Genomic DNA, 26,490 nt, shown 5'->3' with positions numbered 1-26,490 from the left:
TGAGACTTAAAGGTTAGCTTGGCATGAAATTGTTCCCTTAATCTGTAGTAGATAAGGGATAACCGTCTGGCCGAGAAGTTATAATAGAGCTTCTGAAACGATCAACATTCGCACCGAGATTAAAACTTTTCTGACCGCTCCCGTCATCGGCCCAGACCGTATTGTCGCGAATATGAAGACTTAGTGATTCTTTAAAGCCTCGATGAATCATTGTCTCGTATAGGCATTTTAAAGTTCGATCTGTCGGACGCGCGGTAGCCCCGAGACCAGTAGCAGTACCCTTATCAGTATACGTAAGGTCAGCAAGCATGCCTATAGCTACTTTCACAGACGCTGGCTGTTGCTTAAAAGCTGTATAGAGCTTCTCTTGATCATAGCCTTCGGTTTGCTTAAGCTGTTTGATAATGGCAGTAACGGCTTCTTGAGATAACACGAACTGATTTGCCAAGATCTCAAGTGTAGAGGCATGTATACCCTTATCGGGACTCTCCAGCCGCTCTGTAACAGTCCTGATCGTTTCTGATGGCTGTGCTGACCGGTACTGATGATTGAAGGCCTCTAAAGCTGCCTTTTGCTTATTATTGTCCGGATTCTTGAGCAGCTCAGTAATAGCATCCGCAGCTGCTGGAAGTAATCCATACTGCATTTTCAATAAGTCTGGGGCGGCATTCCGTACAGCAGGTTCTGCAGCTCTATGCTGCATTGTAGCAGCCTTAATAATAACTTGGGGTAGGTCTTGCAGGACTTTAAGGCCTCTAATATTCCCCTTCGTATGCGTGGATTTGGATCGTTGACCTCTCTGGCGATGGAGTTGATCACAGACTTAGGCAATGTTTTCTGACTTGTGAGGGTGATGAGAGAGGCCTCTGAGAAGTCTGTTGATGCGTCTTTAAGCCGTTGATTAAGAATGTGAACCGTCGTTTGAGCTGGATCTGTTTTACTCTCTAAAATGCTTGTGATGGCCTGATAGCTGCTCTCTGCTGTATCTTCAATCCGCTGTATAATAGCATGAATGAGGACCTTAGGCAAGACTGGCTGCTTTAAGACACCTTCAGCCGCACTTCGGACAGAAGCATTCTTATCCTTGAGTAGATCGGAAATAGTGTCAAGAACCGACTTAGGGAGTGGTGAGTGAGCGCCCAAGGCTTTCACGGCCTCTCCCCGTAAACATTCATCTGGGTCATGAAGATACCTGGTGATCTTATCAACTGTTGCTTTTGTTAGCACCTTTTGGTTTTGTAAGAGATTTAGAGCGGTTGTCTGCCCTTCCCTGAAATTCTGAGATAGCAACTCAACAACGAAATCAACTGTTTCCTGAAGCAACTCTGATTGGTTTTTCAGGGCCATCAGTGCGGCCATTTGTACCTCACGATCGGGGCCCTTGAGTCGCGCGATTTTGGCCTCAGTATTTGCTTGAGGCAAGATTGGCGGACACCTAAGGGTTGCTAGCACGGCCTTTTGCACTTCGGGTTCTGGGATCTCAAGTTGCGCTATTATAACACATTGTTCGACTACATCGTAAATAATATTATTAACCCATTATTATTATAAGGTAAATTATAAATAAGGCTTATAATTACTACTTATAAATAACGTATTATTTTAAGAAGTTAAATATAAAGCTAAATAAAATATCTATTGATACATATAAGTTATAATTAAAAGCTAAAGAGAAAAGATTAATATTTTACTTTTTCCTGTATTTTATTTACTTCCTTTCTAACCCTTTTCTCTTCATAACCAAGTTTAACAACTTCCCATATGAAATTCCCTATAGTAAGTATAGCAATAATAAATGCAAGTAATTGGCCAGTACTAGAGCTCAAGTTGTCATCCATGTTGATTTGATTCTTCTGTATTGTCATCTCAACATTCCAAATTGAGATAATTCCAGAGAATGCTATCACAACAAAGGAAGTTAGGCGTGCGATTCTGTTCCGACTGCAGTATCGATTCTGAACCTCAGATACCCTCTTTATCACCTCTTGCTTCTCATCTTCTTCAGTTGCATTGTTCTTCCGGGATCCAGTGGTCTGTTGGTTGGTATCACTTATAGGCTGTATGGGTTCGGATGTATTTGCTCCCTCTGATACCACTCCAGGAACTTGTTGCCCATTATCAAGAGAATCTTTTATGTTATCCAGGTCCGACCATAAGGCTCCGATTTGGTTGTTTTTCTGCTCTCTCATCATTTCAAGTGTCCGCGCATACATTCTCTGCTTCATAATGCCTCTGGTAACCATGTAGGACCCAAGCAAGATAGCCAGACAACTAAATGGTACCCATATCACTGTGGTGACCTTGAGGAATGTTTGCCAATGCCGGTTGTAGATATCAAAGGTTCCGAAGTAAACAACAGGTACAGAACAGTTATCCATGTAGCCGGATCTTGACCTAGCAAAGTGTACCCATGGCATACAGCAGCCAAAAATGCCATAGATGAGGAACGTAAACCCAAAGCCAACTGGATCGTTATAGTAAATAATTCGGTAGAGTTTTCCAACTCGCCTTTTCGCTTCTTTTTCAACTCCATCCTCTATTATTTCCTCGGGGTTGCTATCAATAGCAGCATTTTGGTTAAGCGATGACAGTTGAGGCAGTGGCGTGGGATCTTCCGTTCCTGTTGGATTGTTCTCCTCCATGTAACCTTCCAAAGTTGGCATGAGTACTCTCGCTAGTAGTGCCTTTATAGCAGGAAAGACGAAAAACGGAATAAGGTGGATATGCGTAGATAGTGACATGAAGGCCAAGTTGATAACAATATACCATTCCAAAGCGGCAAAGCTGCCACGATGCACACTGTGAATTAAAACAATCAACAATGTGAAAAGCAGCACGTTGGAATTGAACCGCGGCGATTTCAATGCCTCAATAGTGCCAAGTGCAGATGCAAGCAAGCCGGCTGCCCAGGAGATGTAAAAACTAAGGCGAACTCCAAGGCCATAAAGGTCGGGGTCTCCAATAAGCTGGCACCTCTCTACAGATGTTGAAGCAGTAGTATTTGCACTGACAAACTCCGTCATGGCCAATGAGGGGGTAGTTATAGAAAGGAGGATAAGGATAAGTTTATTTACTAATGCCATAGTAAGTTTGGAACAAATTCAAATAATTTAAGATTGAAGTATCGAGGGTGGTAGGAGTAAGTATCGAGTTAATTCTGGTGGGGGTATATACGGGTTAATATATAACAGGACCTTTCCGCATGGACCACAGATAGGCTATTAAAGAATGTCTATGTTACTGTGATTTACGTTGTAAGTTACATCAGGGGATAAAACATTAACGCCAACATCAGCATGACGTCGTTGTATGTATTGAGCTTGGACGTGATTTGTACGTTTTGTGTAGATCGACACTCTATAGTAAGCTAATTCCCCAGTAGGCGTCGTAAACAAAAGATACGTAGTTAATTCTCATCCTGTATCTAGCCTCCAAGGAATGAGTGGCGTAGAGCTGAACCACCATTACAGCCTGTGTAAATGCTGAGGCGTTCTAGCTGTAGAATGCATGCTTGTTCACCTGAGCTCTAGCGTGCATATTCTGGTCAGATGATGTCTCAAATATCGAGGCCTCCCAATATTGGCGCACATTTGGGACTGCACATTGAATGCATAAGCATGAAAGCCTTGGCACGGCAAGAATACAAGTCATATGTGCATGAATCTAGATAAGCATGTATCTTTCCAATTCTTAAACCTTCATCTTGCATAATCCTCCAAGTCCCACCAGCCAAACAGTCTCATGAACCCTTCACTGCTTTATCCCATACATTGCGTTCCGCGCTCGTATACACGTTACCAAACACATATCCCATGATTTCAACTTTTCTTTTCTCGTGACAGCTCAGCTCCGACCTCAGATGCAGCCACCAAACCAGTTGTGGCTGTTAGCGCACCTCTGTTGCTGACTGTTTCGGTTCGTTTGGTTGGATAAAGAGCGAGACTGCCGTCAGGGTACGGAGTAGACCAGCGCCACCTCGGGGTCGTTTCCACTTTGGTCAGACCTAACGTAAGTGATGTCAATCTTAGCCCGTTTGATACGCCGGTTGCGACCGTCGGAGTGGAAACGAAAGATCAGAACCAGCAAGGTAGTCTCAGCTTCCTTATTACTGTATTGCCTGTGGATAATACCACGAACAGTGTAGCAGACAATTTTAAGACCCCTTTGCTTGATAACTTATTGTACTGATAGGAGTTGTGAGCTTGAAGTGTTATTTGCCGCTGAGACCTGTGGCTGAGAGCTCAATCCAGCCGAGAGAAGTTGTTCTTTAGGTCTTTTTTGGATCGAAAGTTTGCGCTCTTGTTCACAGTGTCGGAAAGCTTCAACTGAAAATCAGACAGGGGTTCAGGTGTAATATTCAATAGATTGCGGCCTCCTTAGGGATTAGGTCTCTACCGAATAAAGACAGCGCTGTTAAAGTCTATTACTGTAGCTAATCTTGACGGGCCGCTAACTTAATTGACTCTACTGCCTTGCTTGTCATCAATAACCAGCAATCGTTCGCACGGAACGGCCCGCCATTAATAAACGACATATTCAAAAGGCGCCATCCTATTGATGAGAGGCGTAGATTATCGTAAATCGGCAAAATATCAGATCTCTATTTTCTGCTAGACCAATTAAGGATCCAGATTGACAAACAAGTATCCACGTGTATAAGGCGCGTAATATAAACTATTAGCTATAGAGTCTATTAACTTAAAATAATACTCTAGTTAAAGTTACTTTAGGTAATATATTAATTACCTAATATAATTACCTAAAATAAGCCTAATAAGCCTATTTAATAGTAATTATATTTAATATATAAAGAGAACTTTAAATAAATTCCCTAAAAGATAAAATAGCTACTTTAACTTCTATTTTAGCCCTTTAACTTAATAGTATTAGAAATATTTATTAAGATATAGGCTTATATACCTATTATAAGAATAACTATTAGCTAAGGCTATTAGCAAGCTAACCGCCTAAAATATACAGTGGCTGTGTTGTTGTTGCTGAGGAGGAAAACTTAAACTGGTCAAGGTTGGGGATTAAAGGTGACGAGAGATCGGTCATAACAAAAGAATTTTAACACAATGAAACAAGTATCCACAGGGCCATCAAAACCTCATGAGTTTCTATGGTAGTACTGCCTGCAACAATCAGATGCAGTAGAGTTGCCCAATGATACCTGTCCATGTCGAAGAGCTGAACAGTCAGCTGCTCGGTTTGCAATTTGTGAGGTGGACTGACTGAGGGGTTACGAATATGTCTTGAAATTAGCGACAACCATAAACATAAATGACGAAAACAAAGTTCTCGTCATCACAACACCATAAAATCATCAAAATTAGAACCGACAATAGTGTGCTACAGCCATTTCGACTCTAGGGCATAAGTAGCTATGACAATATCCTGGGCAGATCAAATGGAATCCCAAACTGACCCGGTAAATCCTGGCTTGGAGGCTACCAGGGATACTGGGACGAGTGCGAAACGTGCAATCGAAAAGGAGATGAGCCAGTCGTGGGGAAAACTCGTAGAAAAGAGTGAAGAGCTCAATAAAACCTATACATCTGTGGCCAAACTGGAAGACAAGCGCGATCCTAAGAGCGAAGATAATATGATGGATGAGGGTGAAACTATCGCCCAGTTGATAGAAACAGTCAAAGAGTACATTGCGAAAGAGGAAAGAAACCAGGAGCCTGATGCACAAAAGCAAGTGGATGAGGTAGATGGAGAAGGGGGGCGGGGACAAAGAGATAGAGAAGGCCAAGAGGAAGATAAAGCGGGAGGAATGGAGAGAAAAGACACCAGTCGAGGCCAAGGAATTGACGAAAGGCAATAATAAAATCGGCTCGTTGATAATGCCAATGAGGTATGTGAAGACTTTGACACATGGACCGAGAACGATAACGGCATGGAAAGCACCTCGACTAGGGCCCTCACTGCCTGGTAACCTGATCCCGAAAACCTAAACGCATGCCTGATTCTCGTCCAAAAAGCCAATGAGTTCGTCCCAGAGGTAATTGCCAAGCTAGAGCAAGTGATAGATGAAATGTCCAAGCGTGAAGGTGACACAGACAAAACCGACAAATCTTTTCTAGGTGACAGCTGGTCTATGGAGGTCTTCCTTGGTCGTATCATTCATGAACTGGGAGATGTCAAGTGGAATGCTAGAGACCGTAGCGAGGGAGCGTCGTTCCACCGTAGAGCTTGGAGCATGGCTACGGTGAGATGTGGTCCTGGGCCGAGGTCCTCAAGGCATATCGTGACCAGGAGGTCTGGCACGAAGTTATCAACTTTTTTGATGCACTTAACAACAGTTCAGACATCTGGCCACTGCACATGTAAGACTTTGATCCAGACTTTGCAGGCAGAACGTCCACGTTTTGGAGATTTTAACTGAGGCGGCCAACGCAGTTACTTCGGCTTCTGAGTTACCTGATCCTCCACGGAAGACTCCTCCATGGGACGTGATCAAAGAGCTCTTCACCCTGGCTGCCAAAGGTACCGAGATTGGAGTCTTAGAAGAGCATGGCCTGCAACTATAACGGGCGAAATGATTGATTGATCTACTGGTAGTTTTGCAACTACAGAAAATAAAAAGCTGAATATTGCAATAAAAAGATTATGTAATACACCCTTCCATTCAAAGTAACGGCTGGCTCCTGGGTTCTTATACATACCTCATCTTCTTTCGACCCAAGACACTGCAATCAATTCTGGAATGAGCTACTAATAAACCAGCTAGCATCGTCAGTAAAGTCGGTGCTGGCATCAAAAACCTCCCATCCACCATCCATCGCTGCATAGCCAGTGCTATCGTAGTGTCGGAAGTACCGAGTAGGGTAGCTCCATGATCGCAAAGCGTTGGAACCTGCGCTATCAAAACTCTGTTGCGGGCACCAAGTGGCATCCTCTGAAAATTGTTTACTTCCATCGTTTGCATTTGGATAGAGTGTGAAGCCACTATGGCGAATGAAAGAACCTGGAGTGTCGAAGGACTCGAGCGATACACAGCCCAGGGCGGAGGTGACAAGACCTTGTCGAACAATCCAGCTGCCCTTTTGCTTCGTGGATGCATCGCTAGAGGAGGTAATAACTTTCGTATTAACAGTGGAACCGTCATGGGCCAAGTATCGGTTTGTGAAACCCGGAGTCGTGGCTTTGATCGTGATAGTTGACCCAACGCTGAGTGGTGGGCCATTTGCCAGAGACGTTGCAGTGAATCCAGCTTGCTCAATATTGGCCTGAACTGCATCCTCGGTCTCATCAGATGGATAGCCTGAAGTAAGAACCCCTTCGTACCAAGTTCCCTGGTCCAGGTTACCGTTATCTCCACCGATACCAAGAACGATCGCACCCTGTTTGTCCATTGGATAGTATCCATTGGGGCGAGGTCCGCTATAGTAGGTAGATAGAGATTGTGACTTTTCATTGCCGCCGCGAAGAGCCCACAAGTTTGTCGAGTTACCTTTGAGAAACGCAGTCACAAATCGCGACTCGATCGTCGGGTCTCCTGGGTTGTAGCCAGCACCTTGGCCTGAGAACAGGCCATTTTCCATATCGGCCATAACCCACGGCCCAGAACCAGCACCAGAACCCCATTCGGTGTCATCACCGAAATAGATGGCCTCCATGGATCCGTTGTCATCGGCGTGATTCGTAGTTTCGGCGTTGCCAAAATCAAAGCAGCACTTATCATTGTAATGAGTTCCATCAAAGATGGCATACAAGCCCTCAGCCTCGTTCTTAACAGCAACGCCAGTGGTTTTATCATTTCTGTAACCAACTGTAGAATGAACAAAGATGCCATATGTTTTCTTTCCGTTTACCAGCACCGGAGCGCCGTAAGCCGCCGCGAGATCATCGTACTGTCCAGGCGCAGGGCCCTTGGAACCACCGCCAGGAGGTGCCCTGGTGAGATGGTTCCCCTTGCTAGACTGGTCATAAATGATGGGAATGGTACAGGTGGTGTTGGCACAGAACGTATCCTGCACCGAGACGTCTGCCACGCCACCAGGACTTGTTGGGACAATATTGGTGGTTTGGCCGTCGGAACCACGCTGGAGTTGATAGAGCGGACCACTGTACGACCCGTATAATGCTCTCGTGGTTCCGAAGGCAGCAACACAAGGAGTTCCCCCGTCAGCATAGATATCACACGGTCCAGAGAGGGCACGAGTACCAGCTGCTGCGAGGCCAGAAAGAAGATAAGAAGTTTTGCGGAAAGTCATGATTGTCAACAGTCGTAAGTGAGGTTTGTATCTAGCAGCTGATGTAAGATGAGCTGTGCATTCAATCACGAGAACTTGCAGAGGGCATGACCAAAAGTGTCGTATTAATACTTGGTAGCTTGCTATTTAGTCTTGCACCGGCGGGAAATTTAGGTCTGAGCGCAATTCAGCTGATTGGGACGCATTGTCAAAAGCCCGGGTAATACGGCACTTGCTCTTGTTGTAGGTACGGATATTGAAGATCATCTGGAAAATACCGTACACGATTGAGCTATGATTGGCGCGCATTCAGGGCAAACCGCATCCGCTCCAGACACGGCAACTTTTGCTCGAGACAGATGGCACCAGTCAAAAAGGTTCCCAATCTCTATGACTGAATACTATAAAAACCTTTAGTTTTACTATAAATTTTACTTAATGTAATATAGCTTATTTATTAAGTTTTCATTTATAAATAAAATAATAATAGTATTACTAACTTAGCTAGCATTACCTGAGAAATCAGGAGTCGGCTTTAGATTTCCAGAAAGCCAGAATGCGGAGAAGTAAAGTATGTAAAGCTATTGGTGCGGCAGCTATTTGCGGGGTTGGCAGGAGTAGTGACTTAGTATGTATATATAGTTTACACTAGATAGATTATAGTTAGTTATTTATCTGTATATGTATATTAATATCGTTGGTGCAACGGGAGCACATGATCTGGGGAACTGGACAACTTGGGGAGATCTGGGAGACTCTGAGTACCGTATCCCCATACTCCCAGCTGACTACAGTGATCTTAATATTTTTGGCGTGGGTAGCGATTACTGCGCAATCTCCTCTACATTTCAGTACTCTTTTGGCATGGTCAATTTGCGATCCAAAGATGCAGTCAATTGGAAGATTGAAGGGCATGCAGTCCAGAACCTTACCTAGATGAACTCTAACCTTAGCTGGCAGAGGATGAATCGCTACGGGTTTAGTGTCTGGGCTGGGGCAATTCGCTACCACAATGGCATGTTCTGGATATACTTCGGTACAGCCCAGGAGGGGTATCATGACAAAGGCAAAAGACCCTGCTGGCACATGGTCCTCTGTGGTGTAGATATAGAAGCTAGCCAGATAGGAAGATTGCTGCCCTTTTTGGGACGATAATGGAAAAGAGTATTTCGTCGGGACGATTTTCGCAAACGGTTACCAGACGTGGTTGTTCGAGATGACCCCGGATGGCCAGAGGTTAATCAACGACACCCGTGTATTATCAACGACACCCGTGTATTGATCAATAGCGGATCGGGCAGAGAGGCGAACAAGCTCTATAAAATCAATGGGTGGTTTTACCACATGTACAGCAAGAGTTCTGGAAACGGCCGCTATCTGATGATGTAGAGGGCAATGAATAGGTCAATGGGCCATCCCTGGAGAAGCACCAACTATCTAATCCCCAACGGTAGTGGAATGTACCAAATCAGGGCGATGTCGTCCAAACCCCGAACCGCAAGTGGGTATTTTTCACTCACCACGGCAGCGGGGACTGATCAGGGCGTGTCGCTAGCCTTCCCCCTGTAAACTGGATTGACGGGTGGCCAATTGTTGGACAACCTGGATCTGACGGTATTGGGAACATGGTCTGGACCAACACAAAGCCCGACCCGGCAGACGCGGAAAGCTTTAGGCCGCAGGGAGCTAATGGTTTCCAAATTTCTGTGCTCGGGACACAATGGGATGGAATTACCAGCCTCGCGATTCGCATTGGTCACTCTCAAAACGGTCGAATTACCTACGGCTCCTCACGTTCAAGCCGCTGCAAAAGAATAATCTCTGAACGCTGGAAAATATCCTCACACAGAGAGTCTTCAGAGCCCAAAAAAGCACCGTGATCCTCGTTCTACATCTCGCAGGTCTCGCACACGGCCAGGTCGCTGGCCTGGCTCATTTTACCCAAAGCTACGCCGCGACCAGGGATATGTATACTTGGAGACAAGAAGCTTGACAAGCATCATCAAAGGACAGGGAGTACAGTCTGACAAAATATGCCTGAGTGCGACCTGGGGCCTTAACGGGATCTCGAAATTCTCTTACAAGGCATCCGACAGCAGCAACTTCATCCAGTTCCCAGTTGACAAAGGGTATCAGATGCAGTGGCGAGATTACCGTGGTGACAGACTTGGTGTCTTCACTTTCAATAACGATGCCGAGGCGGGATACATCGACTGCGAGTCGTTCACGTACGACTGGGATCGAGGCGTCTAACACTTATCCGCAGAAACGCGACATTGGGCAACTTCCCTAAACTTACAGTCAATGAGGGTTTAACGGAAATGCTGGGAACCCGAGATATCAGATGAGATGGATAATCAGGGCACGGGTTCTGATGGACAGGCAGGTACAAAATCATGGAACGGCAGGTTGTATTGGATCCTTGCACAGGTCAGGATGTTGACGACCTGGTGCTCTGGTTCGCGCAAAGTTCGATCAAAGGAGCGAGGGGGTTATGAGCATTGAGCAGTATAAGCACCTCTAGTACAAACTCGGTGGCAGCCAAAGTTGATATGTAGAAACAAGCCCTCACAGTAGGGATTTCTTATCATGGAAACATTCTCCGTATTCTCTCTCATTCATCTCTGTCATGGAATTATCCGGCGGAACTGTACTGTGTAGCAGCGCTATACCTAGAGTATCCAAGTCTATGTGTTAGGCTGGCTCGCCTGGGGCACTAACTCCATATGAGGTAGGTAGTGAAATATATACCCCGCATGTTACAACGAATCGGCTTTGGCTTGATCAGGCAGCCGTTTAAACTTGCTGTACCGCCGGAAGCTACAGCTGCCAGCTGGTCTAGGTCAGCAAGATTTGAAAACCTTGCTTTGGTCACGGTTCCGTAGTATTTCAACACCGACATCTCCATCCTTGTGTAACAGGTTCCGATCGGTTACGCATCTCCAAGATGCAATAATAACCGTAGTGGTTAATCCGTAACACTCTCCATCCAACCCCTGGCGGGGTAACAATCACTATTGCTATGCCGAACTCCACAGAACCGTCGCCGGCGAGGGGCTCCCCGGTACCGATCGCCAACCGTCAGCTTCCTACGAGAGTTTCCAGTGCGTGCCGTAGATGCCGTCGGAACAAAAGCAGAGTATGTTTCCTTTTTCATTTTGAAGTGCTAATTAGGCTGATAATCGATAGTGTGATTCTTTCCGGCCTTGCTCCCTTTGCATAAGGGCCAATGTAGAATGCGAGCGACCGTCATTGGATGAGGCACCTAAGGGCAGAACCAAATCCAACAGTCACCGTACTCGAGCGAGGCTCCGACGGTACGTCAATGGCAATCCTCATTCCCCGTGGTAATTCTGACAATATTACATCGAAGACATAATCAATCTAAAAGCAGCAGCGATGCCCCGCCCACCTCAGCGCCGCCCACTCAACGTCCTTCACCGAGCCGTGAAAACACCTCTGTTGAGGGCTTTGGGGATGAAATCATCGCGAAACCAGCAGAACCACCCAGCTCGTGGGTATCGCAAGATTATGGAGAGTCTGAATCGGCCATGGGCTTCGCTCGAAAGGTAGGGGTTTCGCCCTCGTCGCTTGCCTAAGCTTAATTCATACGCCATGATAGATCTACAGACTAGGAAGCCAGACCATTGATGAACAACAATGTTCTGCTATTCCAGGCGGGGCATGCGGTACCAGGACTCCTCTGATGAGGTCTAGCGAGCAACGCTTACCGATATCCAGCATTCTGGGTGGCCGCTTTCCCAAACAAAATGATATTGATTCCCTACTGGAAGATTATTTCGAATCTGTTCACTGGTTCTCGCTGGTAATATACGAACCTAGGTTCCGCAAACGCATAGAGTCTATCAAAGATGGTTATGCGTATCCCACTGAGGCGCCGTTCTTGACATTACTCTCAATCATGCTGTGCATGGCAGCGTGGTACAGGTCAAAAAAGACCGATCAAGAAGGGGCCGAAGAATGGCGCCTCTGGAGCGATGAGCTGCTCAGGATTGTCGAGTCTCGCCTTGTTCACATCATGGACCAGCATTCCATTGCCGCTGTTCAGACCCTCATCCTGCTGGGATCACATCATGTCTACCACGGCCGGCCTAACTTGTCGTTTGCCCTGTTAGGTGCAACCATCAAGATATCACACGCTATGGGCTTGCATCGTAACCTGGCCCATGGGTCCGTCGATGATGTCGAAGAGCGCAAAAGAGTATGGTGGACCATCTACACCTGGGATAGGTACGAAATCAAACCCCGCACTTTCTGAGCAACACTGACTATATAGGTTTGCTTCCATATCATACGGCCGACCGTTGAGTATTAATGATGAAGACTGCAACGTAGGGATGCCCGCTGAGTTCATCGAGTCCCCTTTCTTCAAGGCCGAGTCCATCGAACAAGGGTCGCTCGGTGTGCGATATTCACCGTACCAGACCCAGTTGACCACGCTGTACCTCGTGGCTTCCCCTGCCTTGAAGACAATATTCGGCTCTCTGTCAGCGCAATCAGCCGGTCAGCATTTCGGCAGCGAGTATCGGTCGCTGGTTAATGATGTGACGCAAAAGCTATTGGCTTGGCGACGCGATTTGCCGTCATTCTTGTCTTTGGACCTGAACCGAGACTATCACCCAAGCACTACCGAGTGGGACACCCGGGCCCATCAGTTGCAGTCTCTGTCGCTACAGTTGACATTTGACAACGTGATGATTGTTCTACACCGGCCGTTTCTAGCTCGTCAGATTGAGAACCTGTCTACTCAGACTCCCGGCAGCGTCACTGACTCCCCTTTGGCTCAGGCAATGGCGCAGCATGTACGCCCGCACAGCAGCAACTCCCCATCCCAGAACGGCCAGTCGCCCAGATTTGAAGAGAAAGCAAGCTCTGAGTATTGGTGGAGCGCAGCAGTTCGGACTGCGCGAATTACCGAACTGCCATACCTCGCCGAACTCGCCACTGACAGCCACCTTGTAGCGTTTATGGCTATGAACTTATTTCACGCAGCCATTGTGCTGACCCTGGTGGCCCTCTCTGATCCGCTTTCAGATCCTGCCCAAGCTGTCAAGCGGACCATCACGCGAGTATTTCGACTGCAGGAGCGGCTGGGCCAGCGGTCGGCGTTGGCTAGCCAGAGCAGTGCTGTACTCAAAAATCTCATATTACTTCTCCTTCGGCGTGAGGGAGAAGCCATGCTCGGTCCGGTGCCACCCAAGTCAGGGCTTATCAACAGCCATATGGAGTATCCGCTTCTACATCAACCGAATCATGAGCAAACTCTTCGCCTTCCTTTGGAAGCGGCGCTGAACACGGATCAGCGGACCGGGATATCAGCCGGATCAAATCTGAGCATTGTACAACGATTGAACGAAAGTTTGGCGTCGGTGCAACAGAGTGAGCTAATCATTCTTACCTAGTAGTATTCCTAACTCACTAACATCATTTATTCCAGTTATTCCGCCATTCTTTGACGATTCTATTCAACCCATTTCCATGTCGGTTCCAAGAAATGAAGTTTCGCAGCAAGGACCGGTACCGCAGCCCCAGCAGGACATATGGCTCCCGCCCGGTGGCTTGCAAGAGCCTACCGAGTCACTGGAACATCATGGGAATGGGGTAGACTATGGAGCGAATGGGCTGTTCTGGCTTTGGGACTCTACATGGACGGGTTGAATAAGAGAAGAAAACACTACTCTGTACATGATGAATAAATAACCTGAAAAATACATGCATATTCTATACGTAGCCTAGTGCCTGCAAAAGCAAAAATCTAAGGTTCCGACGTTGACCGCAGAGTGATTTCCCATTACCTACATTTTCGGTTCCGGCGGATGTCATCTCTCTTGGACGGGCCCACTAACTGGCTAGTTTACCGGGTCCGGTCCATTCTCCGACGGCTCTCTGCAAGTGTCTAGCGGCAAATCAGGGCCTAAATTAAAATCGTCGCGAGTCATACTGTAGTTTCCCCACAACGCGCCAACGAAATCCATGCTTCTAGCTCCTGGAAAACTTTGTTTGATCCGGGGTCATGAGGACTGTGATTATGATGTGGGAGAGGACTACTACGCTTAGGTATATAACCTGGGGCCCCAGACTTTACATTTTGCGGAGAACAAATCTGGAGTACAAATCTTACTCTTCTCTTTTATCACGATAAGATTCTCGCCTTTGAACTCAGAATTATGGAAAAGCCACCGTCCCCAACCCTAATGGAGAATGCTTCAACTCACGCCAACCTGGAGGAACTTCCCATCGCCGAGGTCTCTTGGCTTGAGTCCAAGCTGAAGCCAAAGACCGTTTATACTTGCTATCCTTTTAAAGGCAAGCCTCTTCTCTGGATAACTTGCGCATTTAGAAGTCTTGGAGATGCTTTGTTTGGCTATGATCAGGGTGAGCTTGAACCTTTTACCCTTGCATGTACTGTATCTTGACATGATAAATAGGTATTGTGGCCGGTCTTTTGGTTAACCTAGTGTTCCTCTCGAGATTCTTCTCCAAATACGGCGGCGTAGACGGAACAAGCGAGAATATCAATCCTTCAATTACAGGCATCCTCGTTACATATCTTCAAGTCTCGGCGGCTCTCGGCTTACTTATTGCTGGCAGCCTTGGCAACATAATAGAAAGAAAGAGATATATAAGATTAGGCAGTTTCATTTACTTTACTGCCGCCTTTATTTAAGCTTTTGCCCCTGGTTTTAATATATTTATTGCCAGTTAGACTCTATAAGGCTTAGGCATTAGCTTCCTTTCTATAACTATTCCTATTATCTAGACTAAAATTGCCACGCCCTATCATTATAGCCTTATAGTTAGTGTTAAATACACTTTCCTTATTGGTAACTATATACTTTTAACCTAGGTTAACTTTAGCTTCTACTATCTTATTCCTAAAAGCAAGTTATAATAGGGGCCTTACTTTATTTAAATAGGTCTTGCATTTATTCTCTTCTCTATATCCTTTATTCTTCCTAAAACTCCCTGCTGGCTGGCATATAATGGGTTTATAAAAGAGTATCTTTAAACCGTCGTAGATCTGTATACTTTAGATAGGAATATATAGGCTAAGTATATTTAATAGGTTATGCTAGAGATTAAAGAAGCTATATGCTATAAAGCGAGCTTAAAATAGTTAACTTAACAGGAGATGTTTACTTGTTATTAGAAATGTACTATTATTGGCATTACAGTATAGATATTTGCTTAGCTTAATGGCATTAATATTATCTTATTCTATCTACTAATAACCCTTACTAAGGCTAGTATAAGCCAGGAAAAGTCTTTACTCTATACAGCTGCTAACTCTATCCTATATATTTCTGCTACTATCCTTACTTAATAGTTAGCTAATAGATAGAGGCGATGCCTGCTTTTAATTCTAGGTAGTTAGTATATATCCTTAATGTCTTCTAAATAAAGCTAACAGTATATAGATATAGGTATCCTTATAGCGATAGCCCTCTATATTATTTATGCCTTTACTGAAGCCCATATCTATAATATTAGTATATAAGTGTATAGTATCTATACTTTTATTATTATTTATAATGCTATTTATGGCTTTATTTAGGGCCTAATTCCTTAGTTACTACCTGCTGAGGTCTTTCTACTCTATACTTAAAGTAAAGGCATAGCCCTTGCTATATACTTTAACTGGCTTTTTAACTTTACTATTAGTATGTCGGCCCTAGATGCATTTAATGGCATTAGAGGATACTACTATCTAATTATTGCGGGATTCTGTCTGATCTCTGTCGGGATTGCATATTTTTATTATGTTGAGACCGCTGGCCATACGCTTGAAGAGATTGCACTGGCATTTGGTGATAAAGCGTTTGTAGATAATGATGGGGCGGTTATTGGAGCAGCACATCTAAGAAGAGATGATGCCATCAAGACCGTGATGGCTTGAAGAGTGGACTTGCAAAAGCCAATTATTGTGACATAGTTGGAATTACTGATTTAAGGAAATGTATGTAATTCACAGTTTCGACGGCCAGGAGGGGACATTGTCTAAATGAACGACTGTTTTCAACGCTTGTCAGACCCGGAGTGCCTCCGACGCCTCCAACCTCGCGATCTCACACGCAATTACCCAATCAACACGCAATCAATCCCAACAACGGCCAGGTCACACGTCAATCGCCCTTCTTCCGGAAGACCCTAGAGCAGATTCAGAAGAAGCTGATCATGGGAACCCCGAACAATGGTGGAAAATAGAATGTATCTGGTCCTCCATCCCGGCCAGACGGTATATATGCCCCCCGGGATAATTCACTTCATCTTTCGCAAGGAAAACAAACCAACCCTCAAGACAGGCGGCGAGGTATTCACATAGACTGGGCTAAGCCAATAGCTATGCCTTCTGAAACACCAGGAGCTCAGTAAGACAGTGCCAGAAGTCACCACAGACAAGTCAGGGGACTAGGTCGTGTGCCCTGTCGAGGTCGTAAAACAATATCGTAAGGCACAAGACTGGGATATCTTTGGAGGGCGGGAAGAACTTGGGCTTGTGATGAGGCTGCACCCTTAGGAGTATCACGAATCAAGCTGTTCCGCCACAACCGCGATCCAACCTTAAACTACTTAAAGCAACATTTACCTCCTCAACAACTTCAACCTTTCCTTCAAGTTCATATCAATTGGCCTGGAAAATCTCTGAGCGCGCGATATCTGGAGTCAATGCCGTCATCAAAAGGCTGTCAACTCTAGTGTAGTGAAGACAGCATTGCGTAAGAGGGTATAAGAGAAGTCGGTGATCCGAATGAAGTGTTAATGCAGTGAATTTCAACAGTTCAGTCCAGATGCTAAAGGACCGGAGCCAGTAGACCTGTAAGGAAAGATGAATCATGCCGTTCGCTCACGGCAGCGACGCGGGTCATTTCATGAGAATGGGCAATGGCCAAATCATGGACTGCCAGTTGCTAGGTATTTACTGAGATCCTGAAAAGTAATCAACACGGAAGCGGCGGTGAAGAGGACCTGCAAGCAATTTGACGGTGGTTCAGGCCAATATAGGTTATCCATTTGGACAAGCTTCTACTCTCAAGGACTCCAGTCCTTGACGGACAACCAACAAGTGCAACATCCTCGTCAATGGCGTCTTGTCCAAGGTGCTCCCTCTTAGGATTCTATGACATGTCTCGGCTGGCCTTGATGCTTACTTTCCTAGTCGTATTCTGGTATCTGTTGAGAACAAGAGCCTTATCACTCGGACTTTTGTGTATGCTGGGATATTGTCGGGTGGCGTGATGCCTATACAGTAGGATCTTTGAACGATCTGCAGGATTGTACGCGTCGCTAAACTTGAAGACATTGCTTTCAGGTTCCAAGCGCTCTGGCGGTAGGTGCGGTATGATGTAGACTACACCGAGCTGATCATGGGAAGGTGAACGTATCGAAATGGCCTAACTAACTCAGATGGAAGGATCTATAGCTTAATTAAACAAGTACATACGAAGAAAGAAGCAATATTTCAATTCGAATAAATACACTCGTGATATACAGGTAACGTCTCTTTGTCCAATTATTCACACATATTTCCTCCTGATAGGGTCCCATACCAGTTCTTCCTCATCCTCGTCTTCGTCCTCGCTCTCCTCACTCTCTTCGCTCTCCTCGCTTTCCTCACTCTCCTCATTTTCCTCATCATCACAGTTCTTCAAGTGTAGCTTCTCAAGTTCTTCCGCAATAATTTGGTCTGTATCTTGGACAAATGTATCGCAGAGGTCCACTAGCCTCAGCTTGGCAGCTCGACGCAAATCATCGTCAGCATCGAGGTCAGCTTCATCACCTAGAGCAGCCAAGACGAATCGAAGTGCTTTTCTTGACAGCTCCTTTCTCTGTTGTTCACGCTCCATTGCTGCAGTCGCAAAGCTACGGCCAGCTTCGGAGTAGACAAACTCCCATTGACGAATATAGGTGATCATCATTGGTTTGAACACCTGCATTGCCCAATCATAAGTATTTTGGAGTATGAGTCGGAATTTCTTAACGTCCTTAAGGTCTGTCATATCTCCAGTCCAAATGCATTGCATCATCTAGGAGGAATAATCAGTAAGGATGAACCGCGTGTCTCCGATTTTATACTAACATAACCTTGATCGATGGGATCGAGATGCTCTCCTCTCTTTGTATGGAAACGATCTGCCATGAAGTTTTTAGCAAAATACGTTATCCAAACCTTGACTTCGGGTCCAGCTGTAGTGACGGCTGGGATGGGAGGAATTTGTCCTTGACCGGGCAGTTCCACAGCAAACTTTGCAGCGATCTGGTTTAGTCTTACAGCGCATCCGCTACCATTGACAGCTTGGCAGGATGCCTCCTCTTTTGACTTGTTGATCTTCCCGCGTTGGGTATGTTTCTTCTTCATCTCGATAATAAGCCATGGAAAGCACCTTAGGTGTTTTTCTTCTGCTCCTTTCTTGAAAGCATTAAAAGGAGAGGGTCGTAAGCCGTACTGGTAAAGTTCTTTCAAGGCAGAGAATGAGAATGACTCCACAGAAGAGGAAGTTGATTCTTCAGGAGGCTCCAGAACTCTCTTGATCGTGTTGCTCGGCGTAGCACTATCTCCTCTCACACAACGAGGATTCAGTTGAGATATATCATTTCTGGCCGTCAGCCGATACATTGGAAAATAAAAGGCGTAGTCCGGTTTGGGAGCGCTCGCGTTGCGGAAGTCATCAGGCATTGAATCACCAAGCTTGCCGCGCTTGGTATCAAATGTTACCCACGGAGCCTCGGTGTCACTTGTTATTACTTGTGAGCCTCTTCCTTCTGTATTTATGGTTCAAACGACTTACCCTACAATGTTGTTATTGCCATTATTGTATGGTGTCACTCTGAGATAATGCTTGTAAGTAAGAGTCTTACAATAAATCTTAACCTACCCGTCCACGTTAGAAGTTCTTTCTACAAGCGGAGTAAAGAAGCTCCTATCAAAAAAGGGTTTCCAGTTCGGCTCAGAGACACCACCCGTTACACAATCATTAGCTCGATCTCGGATTCTTCTATCCCTGTCATCAAGCTCTTGGTTAAACCCATGGTTCTTGAAGTTGAGCATTGACTCTCGGAGGGCCTTAACATGGTCAGGCAAGGCTTTTATAGAGATGTCGTCATCGTAGAAGAAGCCTTTGGTAATCAAGTTCGAGCGCGTCTTCCATTCAGGCTTTTTGTTGGATGTAGATGCCATATTGAGTGAGTAGCAAAATGTCAGAGAAGTTTAGTTGAAAATTGAAAAGAAAAGTGTTGGTCGACGAGCCCATATATGCACGGCAAGGTTACATCTGTTGGTTGTGATATCTACATCCCTGTAAGGCGTGTTTCGGAGTGCCTGCAACTGGCCAGCCTCCCTCACCAACCTGAAGAATGACTCAGATATTAGTATCGCGGGCGTTGTTCTTTCAGTAATTTGAGATCTGCGCATTGGATTCTTAGTTTAAATTATTCGTCGATATCGCTTTGTTACTATGTAAATTATCTCCAAATACTACGTCGCTACCATTCTGATTATCTTTATGGACCTGCAAGCAATCCGCCCAGCCAGCAAGGATCAGCAGCTAAAGCAAGAGATGGATTCAGCTGAAACAAGGATAACCCAGTGAGCGAATCACAGACCAGTGGTTCTCCAAGCTAGACCTTGATAGTTAGGTCCGGGCTTCCCGCCGGACCACCCGCTACCCATCCCGAGTTTAGCGTCTTTAGCCGTCCTCAGCTTTGAGTCTCGAGAATCTGCAAGGGAAATTACAGTCAAAGTACGGCTAAATAAGATCGGACAACTTATTCCTGAACTCCAAGAGGTCCAAGTGCAAGCCATATGCAGAAGAAAGGAGACTACATTATTATCAATCCTCCCACTTTCACTGAAAGTGGACGTTTTGCAATACCATTGGCTGGTAATCCCTGTGATAACCCCGCATTCCACTTTCACCTGAGAGAGGACTCCGAATAACATACCCCCAGCAAAATGTAATCCAAAGTCATCCTGTCGGCTACGCAACGCGACCAGGTAACCGGGTTCACCTCACATCTTGCTTTGTTCGTGAGAAGGAGCTACATTGCTACACTATTCAAGAGTCCCCTCAACTTGTTCTTGCGCTGCCCGATCTCGTTCTTGAGCTTTTCGACCGCAATCTTCTTTTCATCGAGCTTCTCCTCAAAGCGTTTGACCTCCCCTGTCTTCTGAGCAAGCTTCTCCTCCAGCCGCCTAACCTCTCGTACTTTCTCATCGATATTCTTATCGAGCTTTCTGACCTCCCATATGGACTCCCAGGCCTTACGGGCATGGGTCTGATGAGTTTGCATATTGGCGACCTGTATGGTATCAGTAATGACGCTGTCGGGGATTTCTAGACAGGGAGACTTATCAGCTGAGCTGCGTTCTTGTCCTCGTCCGTAGATGCTTGGAACGCCTTGACAGCATGGATCAAGTTCACAGCTATACAGGCGAGCTCGGATCCGCGAAGGATCTGGTCCGGCTGATCAGTGGTTTGCAAGGTTGGGATTGCCAGGGCTGCAGCACTTATCGCAACGCAACGGCTGTAGGTTTCGGGATGTTGACAATGACGGCAGCGCACAGCACCTGAGGCTTTCATATGCGTCAGTCAGTCTGAGGTCTACCATCCTCTCCTTCTGGGTCACTTACGGCTCTCTAAGCAGAGACTGTACCTACGGATTCTATCAGGTCCGAGTCTCGCAAGGAATAACATACACTCGAGGCATGGTATGTTCCTCCGCGACCAAGTTTCCTGCAGCTATCTAAAGTCAATAGAGGTTGGATCAACAGCTGAGGGGCTCGACATACAGCAGCGGAGGCCATCGTGTTGCTGTGCGAAGCCACCAGCGTGGAAAGGCGCCCAATTCGTGACGGACAAGGGCGTGATTGAAGATAGAGGAGGAAGGGAGAAATGAAGACTTGGAATGAGGAAGCGTTTTTTCGTTGAGGGAGGTAGGGGCTGATATAATGACTCACAGGTGGCCCATGGCCGAATGGTGAAGCTGTTTGACAGTGCGTTTCGCTGCACGCCTGCTTGTAGCTTGTTTGCTTAGGTCAAACCCACGGCAACCTCAAATTGAAGTAAACAATCGACGATTTGGTAGTATTTGCCTTTTGTTTGGTATTGATTGCGATGAGAAAAGATGTTCAAACCAGCTAAAATAGACGGATTTGAGGACTGCTGCCTGTTCTTCGATTATGAAGGCTCCGCGAAGTTCTTGTTTTCATCGCGCCTCGCCAGCCAGCCTATCAGATGATACCCCTAGTACTACTCTGCGAAACAAAGGATTGTCAGGCATGAAAACATTGCTAATGAAGAACAAAAGGTTTGGGAGAGCATAAACAATTGCCAGGAAACTAAAGATACGATTCAAGTCTTCAAACAGAGGATTTCCGGTTCTCGGGCTTCCAGGCTTCGTGCCACCCGGTAGCTTCTTGACCGCTCCGGCGAGAACGTTTCCGTATAGTTCGTTGGCACTTGTTACATTCTTTGGGGTCTCTATCGTGTGGGATGAGCCAACGAGCCTTTATGAGAGGCTTTGGTGCCATCCGAGAGTTGGGGGACTCGGATGATAGCAAGAAAGTTCAAAGCAAACCAAACTTTCAACCTTCATCTGCTCCTCGATGTTGTGAGTGCTCTATAAGAAAATTGAGTTGCCCGAGGCTGTGTTGAGAATCAACAGGTTACAGATGATTCATTTATGTATCCACCATCGATTGACAGAGCGGCGACAGAGGACACGGCCAGGTGATTTAACGCGAATTGATTCAACCAGCTACGTTGCCTATATCATAGCAAGCGAATGAGATTGAAGGCCAAAACCATAACTTAGACAGAACCCACATACTTTGAGTACATCCGCTGGTGGAACGGTTTGACCTGCTTTGAACACCATGCGAGCAATGGCACACACGAGCACCTCATTTTTCGATTCTTCTTTTGCCTTTAGAGAAGGACACGGCGAATAATCTACCCGTTAAAAGGCCTCTGATATGAAACCTTGGGGTCAAGCGGTCCCCAGCGGGACAAAATGTCACTCAAGTGCGACCTAGCAAGGCGGCGAAATATATCATGTTTTATATTTAAAATTCAAGTCACATTCAGATATAGCTGGCCCAGTATCGAAAACCAATGATAAAAACAAGTGTCAACCAGACCTTGATAGACCTCCCAAGCAGCAGGATAACTTCCATTTCAGCAAAGCCTAGAAGAACTGACCTAGTTTGGATTATCGAGTGAACTTTCTGAAACGAAGCTTGTCGGTAACACTCACATACCATACGAAGGGGAGTGACTTCACAAAGATGCCGAGTGCGGAAATGACCAGGTCGTTGTGTCTCATCTTCATGTGAGAAGCTCTTCTACTACAATAGGACATGGAAGGTTCAAGACTACAGCCTGGTTTCTGGTTCGAGTGCATGAGAACCCGGTAAAGATCAATCAAAAGGTTCAAGAACGGTCCTTGAATAAATTCCGAGGCAGTTTATTTGGTACCGATAGATCGTCCAAGATTGCCGCGGAATGTTGATCATGCCGAGGCGATTGGGAGCAACGGTGCACTACTTAAACCCGCCCTCGCTGGGTCATCTCAGGGACTATCTGATTTATCACCAAAGACACGCCATTGTTCTTAATTGTTCTCAAACCTCTTACAGCCCGCGCAATGTCCGGTCATAATCACATCCGCATCGACTACGAAGGCAACTTTGCCATCATTACGCTGAACAATCCGAACAAGTTCAACTCCCTGACACAGAGCTTGTTCTCTCGCCTAGCGAGTCTACTCAGGGAGGTAGATGCAAACAAGGATGTCTACGTCACTCTTCTGATTGGAGAGGGACCCTTTTTTTCCGCGTAAGTCTGGCTTCAACGCATCGAGTAAAGACCAGGTTCCTGACCTCCGCTACCAGTGGTGCCGATCTCAAAGACAGCCCTCCATCCATGGAAGAGATCGTGTCCCGTCCTTATTGGCTTCCTAAGCTCGTCAATAATAACTTGGATGTTGCGAGAGCATTCTACAGTCACTCTAAAATCCTGGTGACTGCTCTGAACGGACCTGTGATCGGACTTTCAGCCGCGCTCATCTCCCACTCAGACTTTATCTACGCGGTGCCTGATGCTTACCTTTTGACGCCCTTTTCTTCACTGGGCTTAGTCGCTGAAGGCGGTGCGAGTGTTGCGTTCGTCCACAGGATGGGACCCGGCAAGGCCAATGAAGCATTGATCTTGGGCCGAAAGATCCCGGTCAGCGAGCTTGTCCAGGTTGGTTTTGTTAACCGCGTCTTCGAGGACAAGAACAACTTCCGGACGCAGGTGTTGGAGTACATGCGCCAAACCTTTAGTTCCCACCTTGTCGGCTCGAGTTTGCTGGGAACCAAGGCACTGATGCGTCGCCGGGTCGTGCGTGAGCAGGACGAGATGGCTCCCCTAGAGACGTTCCAGGGCCTTGAGCGTTTCTGCGCAGGCATTCCACAGGAGGAAATGGGCAAAGTTATGTCGGGAACTAAGAAACACCGACTTTGAACAAGCATGTTCCTGTTCGATGCTCCACTGTACCCAAACACCATCCAATCACATGTATCTAGGCTAGGTGTGCTACCTCGGCGCAAAGCATCTTAAAGTTTGCCGAGGCAAACATTACTTTATCTAACTAGTCCTTCCTTCGTGGTACCCATTCTGATTTGCTTCTATTGATATCTGTAGTCAAAAATGCCGCCCTCATCGGGATCCGCTGATGCCTTCTCTGGATCAAGGAAAAGAGCAGCCGCGGCTTGCCATGCTTGTCACGCACGCAAAGTTCGCTGCAGCATCTCACAAACTGGAAGCCCCTGTACGAACTGTGCCCTAGACAACCTCAGCTGCCAAGCACGTGCTAGGCAGCCTCAAAGGTGAGTCCCGGGCTCGTTCAATTAACAACTGATAGGTCACTAACTGACGTTCTCTACCGACCTCGGAATGGTGCTCGAACACGAAGAGGTCAGAATTTGGCGAGGGCGCCGAGTGATGCCGAGTCCATTCCCCTGGACCGGGCAAGCCACAATGAGCCAGTCTACCGTCCATTCACTGATCACTTCGGTCACCACTCACAAGCCCGAGAACCTGACACGGCAACCCCACAAGCCCAAACAGGGCTGTCACCGGTGTATGGTCAGTGTCGTTAAACGTGATGGTAATTTTCCGTAAAAGGCTAACACTCACACAAGGTGACACTCAAGGCGTTGGGCTTGTTGCCGATCTCTGCGAGCCCGAACGTCCTGACAAAAGTGGTCATTTCGTCGCCGCAGCCCTAAGCTCAACGAATGTCGATTCCGATACGCACGAGTACTTGGAAAAAAGAGGGTGCTTTGCTTTGCCGGCTTTCGATATCCAGCAATCGCTCGTGCAGGCGTACTTCCACTACGTCCACCCCTTCTTGCCTGTCATACATGTTTCTTCATTCCTCAAGGCCTTTGAAAGCCCAGGGCAGAATGGGGTGTCACTCCATCTTCTCTGGAGCGTGTTTCTGGCAGCTGCAAATGTATGAAAGGGTCCGATGGTGTACATCACATCGCGGTCATGTTTTACTAATCCTCAATTGTTCAGTTTGCCGACGCGACGACTGTGCAATCATCTGGTTATGAATCGCGAAAGGATATGAAACGGGCAATGTTCTTACGCGCAAAGGTATGCTCTCTGTTTGTCCAACTTAACATAATATCTTATCCTCCTCCCTAAAGGCATTATACGATGCGAACTACGAACGGTCCAAGATTGTCCTGATCCAAGCGGTGCTACTGATGGGTTTCTGGTATTCAGATACAGAAGACAGGCTTGGGCCATGGCACTGGAATGGCATAGCCATCAGCCTCTGCCAGACTGTAGGCTTGCATCGTGAACCTGATGCAAGTCTCGACCACTCCCAGTACCGTTCATCTGTCGATAGGCATCTGTGGAAACATCTGTGGTAGTGCTGTTTCTTCCGAGAAACGTGGTTGTCCGTTGGCATGGGACGGCCCATGCGTATTAACCCAGTCCACGCCGATACACCCAAACCAGATGCAAAAGCCTCCGAGAGCTTGTATTCTGAGCTAACAGATTCTCAGCGTCGGCGGTATATCCCAGAGGATCCTCAGAGTTTGTTTCTGTTGTGGGATGACTTACTCTCCGTCACCAGCATTTTATCTAGGATTCTTTCTGTTCAACACCTCGCCAAGCGGACGCTTTCGACCCACTCGGAGGTGAATGACCTGGAACGCGAGCTAAGAAATCATCACAAGCACCTGGATTGCCTTAGAGCTAGAGCGACCGATCCAGTTCTCACTCTCCACATGTATCATTTCGAACTATTCTTTGAGTAAGAAAGCTGGCCATATCACAAAAGTGTCATTATAACAAATGCAACTAGGTCTACACTTCTAACTCTATTTCGCCCATTTGTATTCCAGAGCCTTGGAAATCAGCGCGCCGTCGCCCATGACAAAGAATCACAAGATTGGTTGTTAAGCATAGAGAGGAAAGCAACCGCCGCTGCCATGAATTCGACCAACACGCTCGGTGACATGATCATGGCAGATATGGTCTGTCTCTCTCAATCATTAATGTAAGAACATCTCTACAAGCATTAACACCTGCTTATTTCACACCCCTTTACTCATGTTACATAGCTGCATCGCTCTCGTACCAACGCTGCAAATGCATCTCCTGCATTCTGTGTCACCGCGAAAGCTGGTCCATCGCCTAGGCTGCCATCGGCTGGACATGTGTATGATGGTAATACAGGAAATAAAGGTCACATACTTTGGCGCCGAGATCTTGTATCGGTTATTTACAAGAGCTCGAGAGGTCATAAGTGTTAGGCGTCGTATTCAGGAAACTCCCCCGCCTGCCGGTACAGATGAAAGTGGTGCGGTTATGCCAGAAAGCCAAGGGATTCATGATACGGAAACTGTCCGGTCAGCATCGCCGATGATCTGGGCCTTCAATGCTGCCAGTAACTATGGGCATGGGACAGGGACAAGGTACGTGTTTCCTCCATACGACAGCGATATCGTGGGTGTTCGATAGACGGCATCTAACTAATTAATGATCAGCGATGAATATGAAGATTCAGATGTCAACGCTATCCTAAGCCAGTGCATATTTCCGGATTTCGGGACGTTTCAGACGATAGGTCTAACAGATATTACACAACCATGGAATTAGCGATGATATTACGATATCAGTCCAGGGGATCGAGAAGCAGAGTACAGGACAAATAAATAAATAAAATAATGTTTACCACTATTTTTAGTCATTTCTGCACCCGGTAT

At 46.4% G+C, this 26,490-nt stretch overlaps 9 protein-coding genes; 4 read left to right on the top strand and 5 right to left on the bottom strand.

Annotated features, from left to right (window-relative positions):
• Window positions 1–37: 37 nt before the first annotated feature.
• On the bottom strand, window positions 38–1,540 carry FFUJ_14112 (uncharacterized protein; the record flags this gene model as incomplete). XM_023571255.1 has 3 exons in its annotated part: window positions 38–697; window positions 796–1,511; window positions 1,537–1,540. 3 exons carry the CDS (start codon window positions 1,538–1,540, stop codon window positions 38–40), a joined length of 1,380 nt encoding a protein of 459 aa, XP_023438327.1.
• Window positions 1,541–1,679: 139 nt separating this feature from the next.
• On the bottom strand, window positions 1,680–3,083 carry FFUJ_14113 (uncharacterized protein; the record flags this gene model as incomplete). Its single annotated transcript, XM_023571254.1, has 1 exon — window positions 1,680–3,083. The coding sequence occupies one exon, from the start codon at window positions 3,081–3,083 to the stop codon at window positions 1,680–1,682; it is 1,404 nt and encodes a 467-aa protein (XP_023438298.1).
• A 2,327-nt stretch (window positions 3,084–5,410) lies between these two features.
• On the top strand, window positions 5,411–5,830 carry FFUJ_14114 (uncharacterized protein; the record flags this gene model as incomplete). The annotated part of the gene is made up of 1 exon (XM_023571253.1): window positions 5,411–5,830. One exon carries the CDS (start codon window positions 5,411–5,413, stop codon window positions 5,828–5,830), a length of 420 nt encoding a protein of 139 aa, XP_023438297.1.
• Window positions 5,831–6,701: 871 nt separating this feature from the next.
• FFUJ_14115 (probable alpha-L-arabinofuranosidase) lies at window positions 6,702–8,222 on the bottom strand (the record flags this gene model as incomplete). Its single annotated transcript, XM_023571251.1, has 1 exon — window positions 6,702–8,222. The coding sequence occupies one exon, from the start codon at window positions 8,220–8,222 to the stop codon at window positions 6,702–6,704; it is 1,521 nt and encodes a 506-aa protein (XP_023438296.1).
• Window positions 8,223–11,223: 3,001 nt separating this feature from the next.
• Window positions 11,224–13,880, top strand: FFUJ_14116 (related to C6 transcription factor; the record flags this gene model as incomplete). XM_023571250.1 has 6 exons in its annotated part: window positions 11,224–11,340; window positions 11,391–11,518; window positions 11,593–11,770; window positions 11,824–12,452; window positions 12,499–13,601; window positions 13,660–13,880. 6 exons carry the CDS (start codon window positions 11,224–11,226, stop codon window positions 13,878–13,880), a joined length of 2,376 nt encoding a protein of 791 aa, XP_023438295.1.
• Window positions 13,881–17,737: 3,857 nt separating this feature from the next.
• On the bottom strand, window positions 17,738–19,398 carry FFUJ_14117 (uncharacterized protein; the record flags this gene model as incomplete). XM_023571249.1 has 4 exons in its annotated part: window positions 17,738–18,247; window positions 18,301–18,955; window positions 19,010–19,048; window positions 19,097–19,398. The coding sequence occupies 4 exons, from the start codon at window positions 19,396–19,398 to the stop codon at window positions 17,738–17,740; spliced, it is 1,506 nt and encodes a 501-aa protein (XP_023438294.1).
• Window positions 19,399–20,258: 860 nt separating this feature from the next.
• FFUJ_14118 (uncharacterized protein) lies at window positions 20,259–21,024 on the bottom strand (the record flags this gene model as incomplete). XM_023571248.1 has 4 exons in its annotated part: window positions 20,259–20,519; window positions 20,561–20,793; window positions 20,851–20,959; window positions 21,010–21,024. 4 exons carry the CDS (start codon window positions 21,022–21,024, stop codon window positions 20,259–20,261), a joined length of 618 nt encoding a protein of 205 aa, XP_023438325.1.
• Window positions 21,025–22,865: 1,841 nt separating this feature from the next.
• FFUJ_14119 (related to delta3-cis-delta2-trans-enoyl-CoA isomerase) lies at window positions 22,866–23,725 on the top strand (the record flags this gene model as incomplete). XM_023571247.1 has 2 exons in its annotated part: window positions 22,866–23,056; window positions 23,113–23,725. 2 exons carry the CDS (start codon window positions 22,866–22,868, stop codon window positions 23,723–23,725), a joined length of 804 nt encoding a protein of 267 aa, XP_023438293.1.
• A 186-nt stretch (window positions 23,726–23,911) lies between these two features.
• On the top strand, window positions 23,912–26,383 carry FFUJ_14120 (probable cutinase transcription factor 1 beta; the record flags this gene model as incomplete). XM_023571246.1 has 9 exons in its annotated part: window positions 23,912–24,032; window positions 24,083–24,349; window positions 24,406–24,719; window positions 24,785–24,865; window positions 24,919–25,059; window positions 25,150–25,535; window positions 25,587–25,781; window positions 25,846–26,199; window positions 26,272–26,383. The coding sequence occupies 9 exons, from the start codon at window positions 23,912–23,914 to the stop codon at window positions 26,381–26,383; spliced, it is 1,971 nt and encodes a 656-aa protein (XP_023438292.1).
• Between the last annotated feature and the right edge of the window lie 107 nt (window positions 26,384–26,490).

This window comes from Fusarium fujikuroi, chromosome FFUJ_chr12, assembly GCF_900079805.1.
Source record: "Fusarium fujikuroi IMI 58289 draft genome, chromosome FFUJ_chr12".
Taxonomy (NCBI): domain Eukaryota; kingdom Fungi; phylum Ascomycota; class Sordariomycetes; order Hypocreales; family Nectriaceae; genus Fusarium; species Fusarium fujikuroi.
The sequence above is the reverse complement of the archived record's forward strand: the minus strand, read 5'-3'. Positions and strand labels throughout refer to the sequence as shown.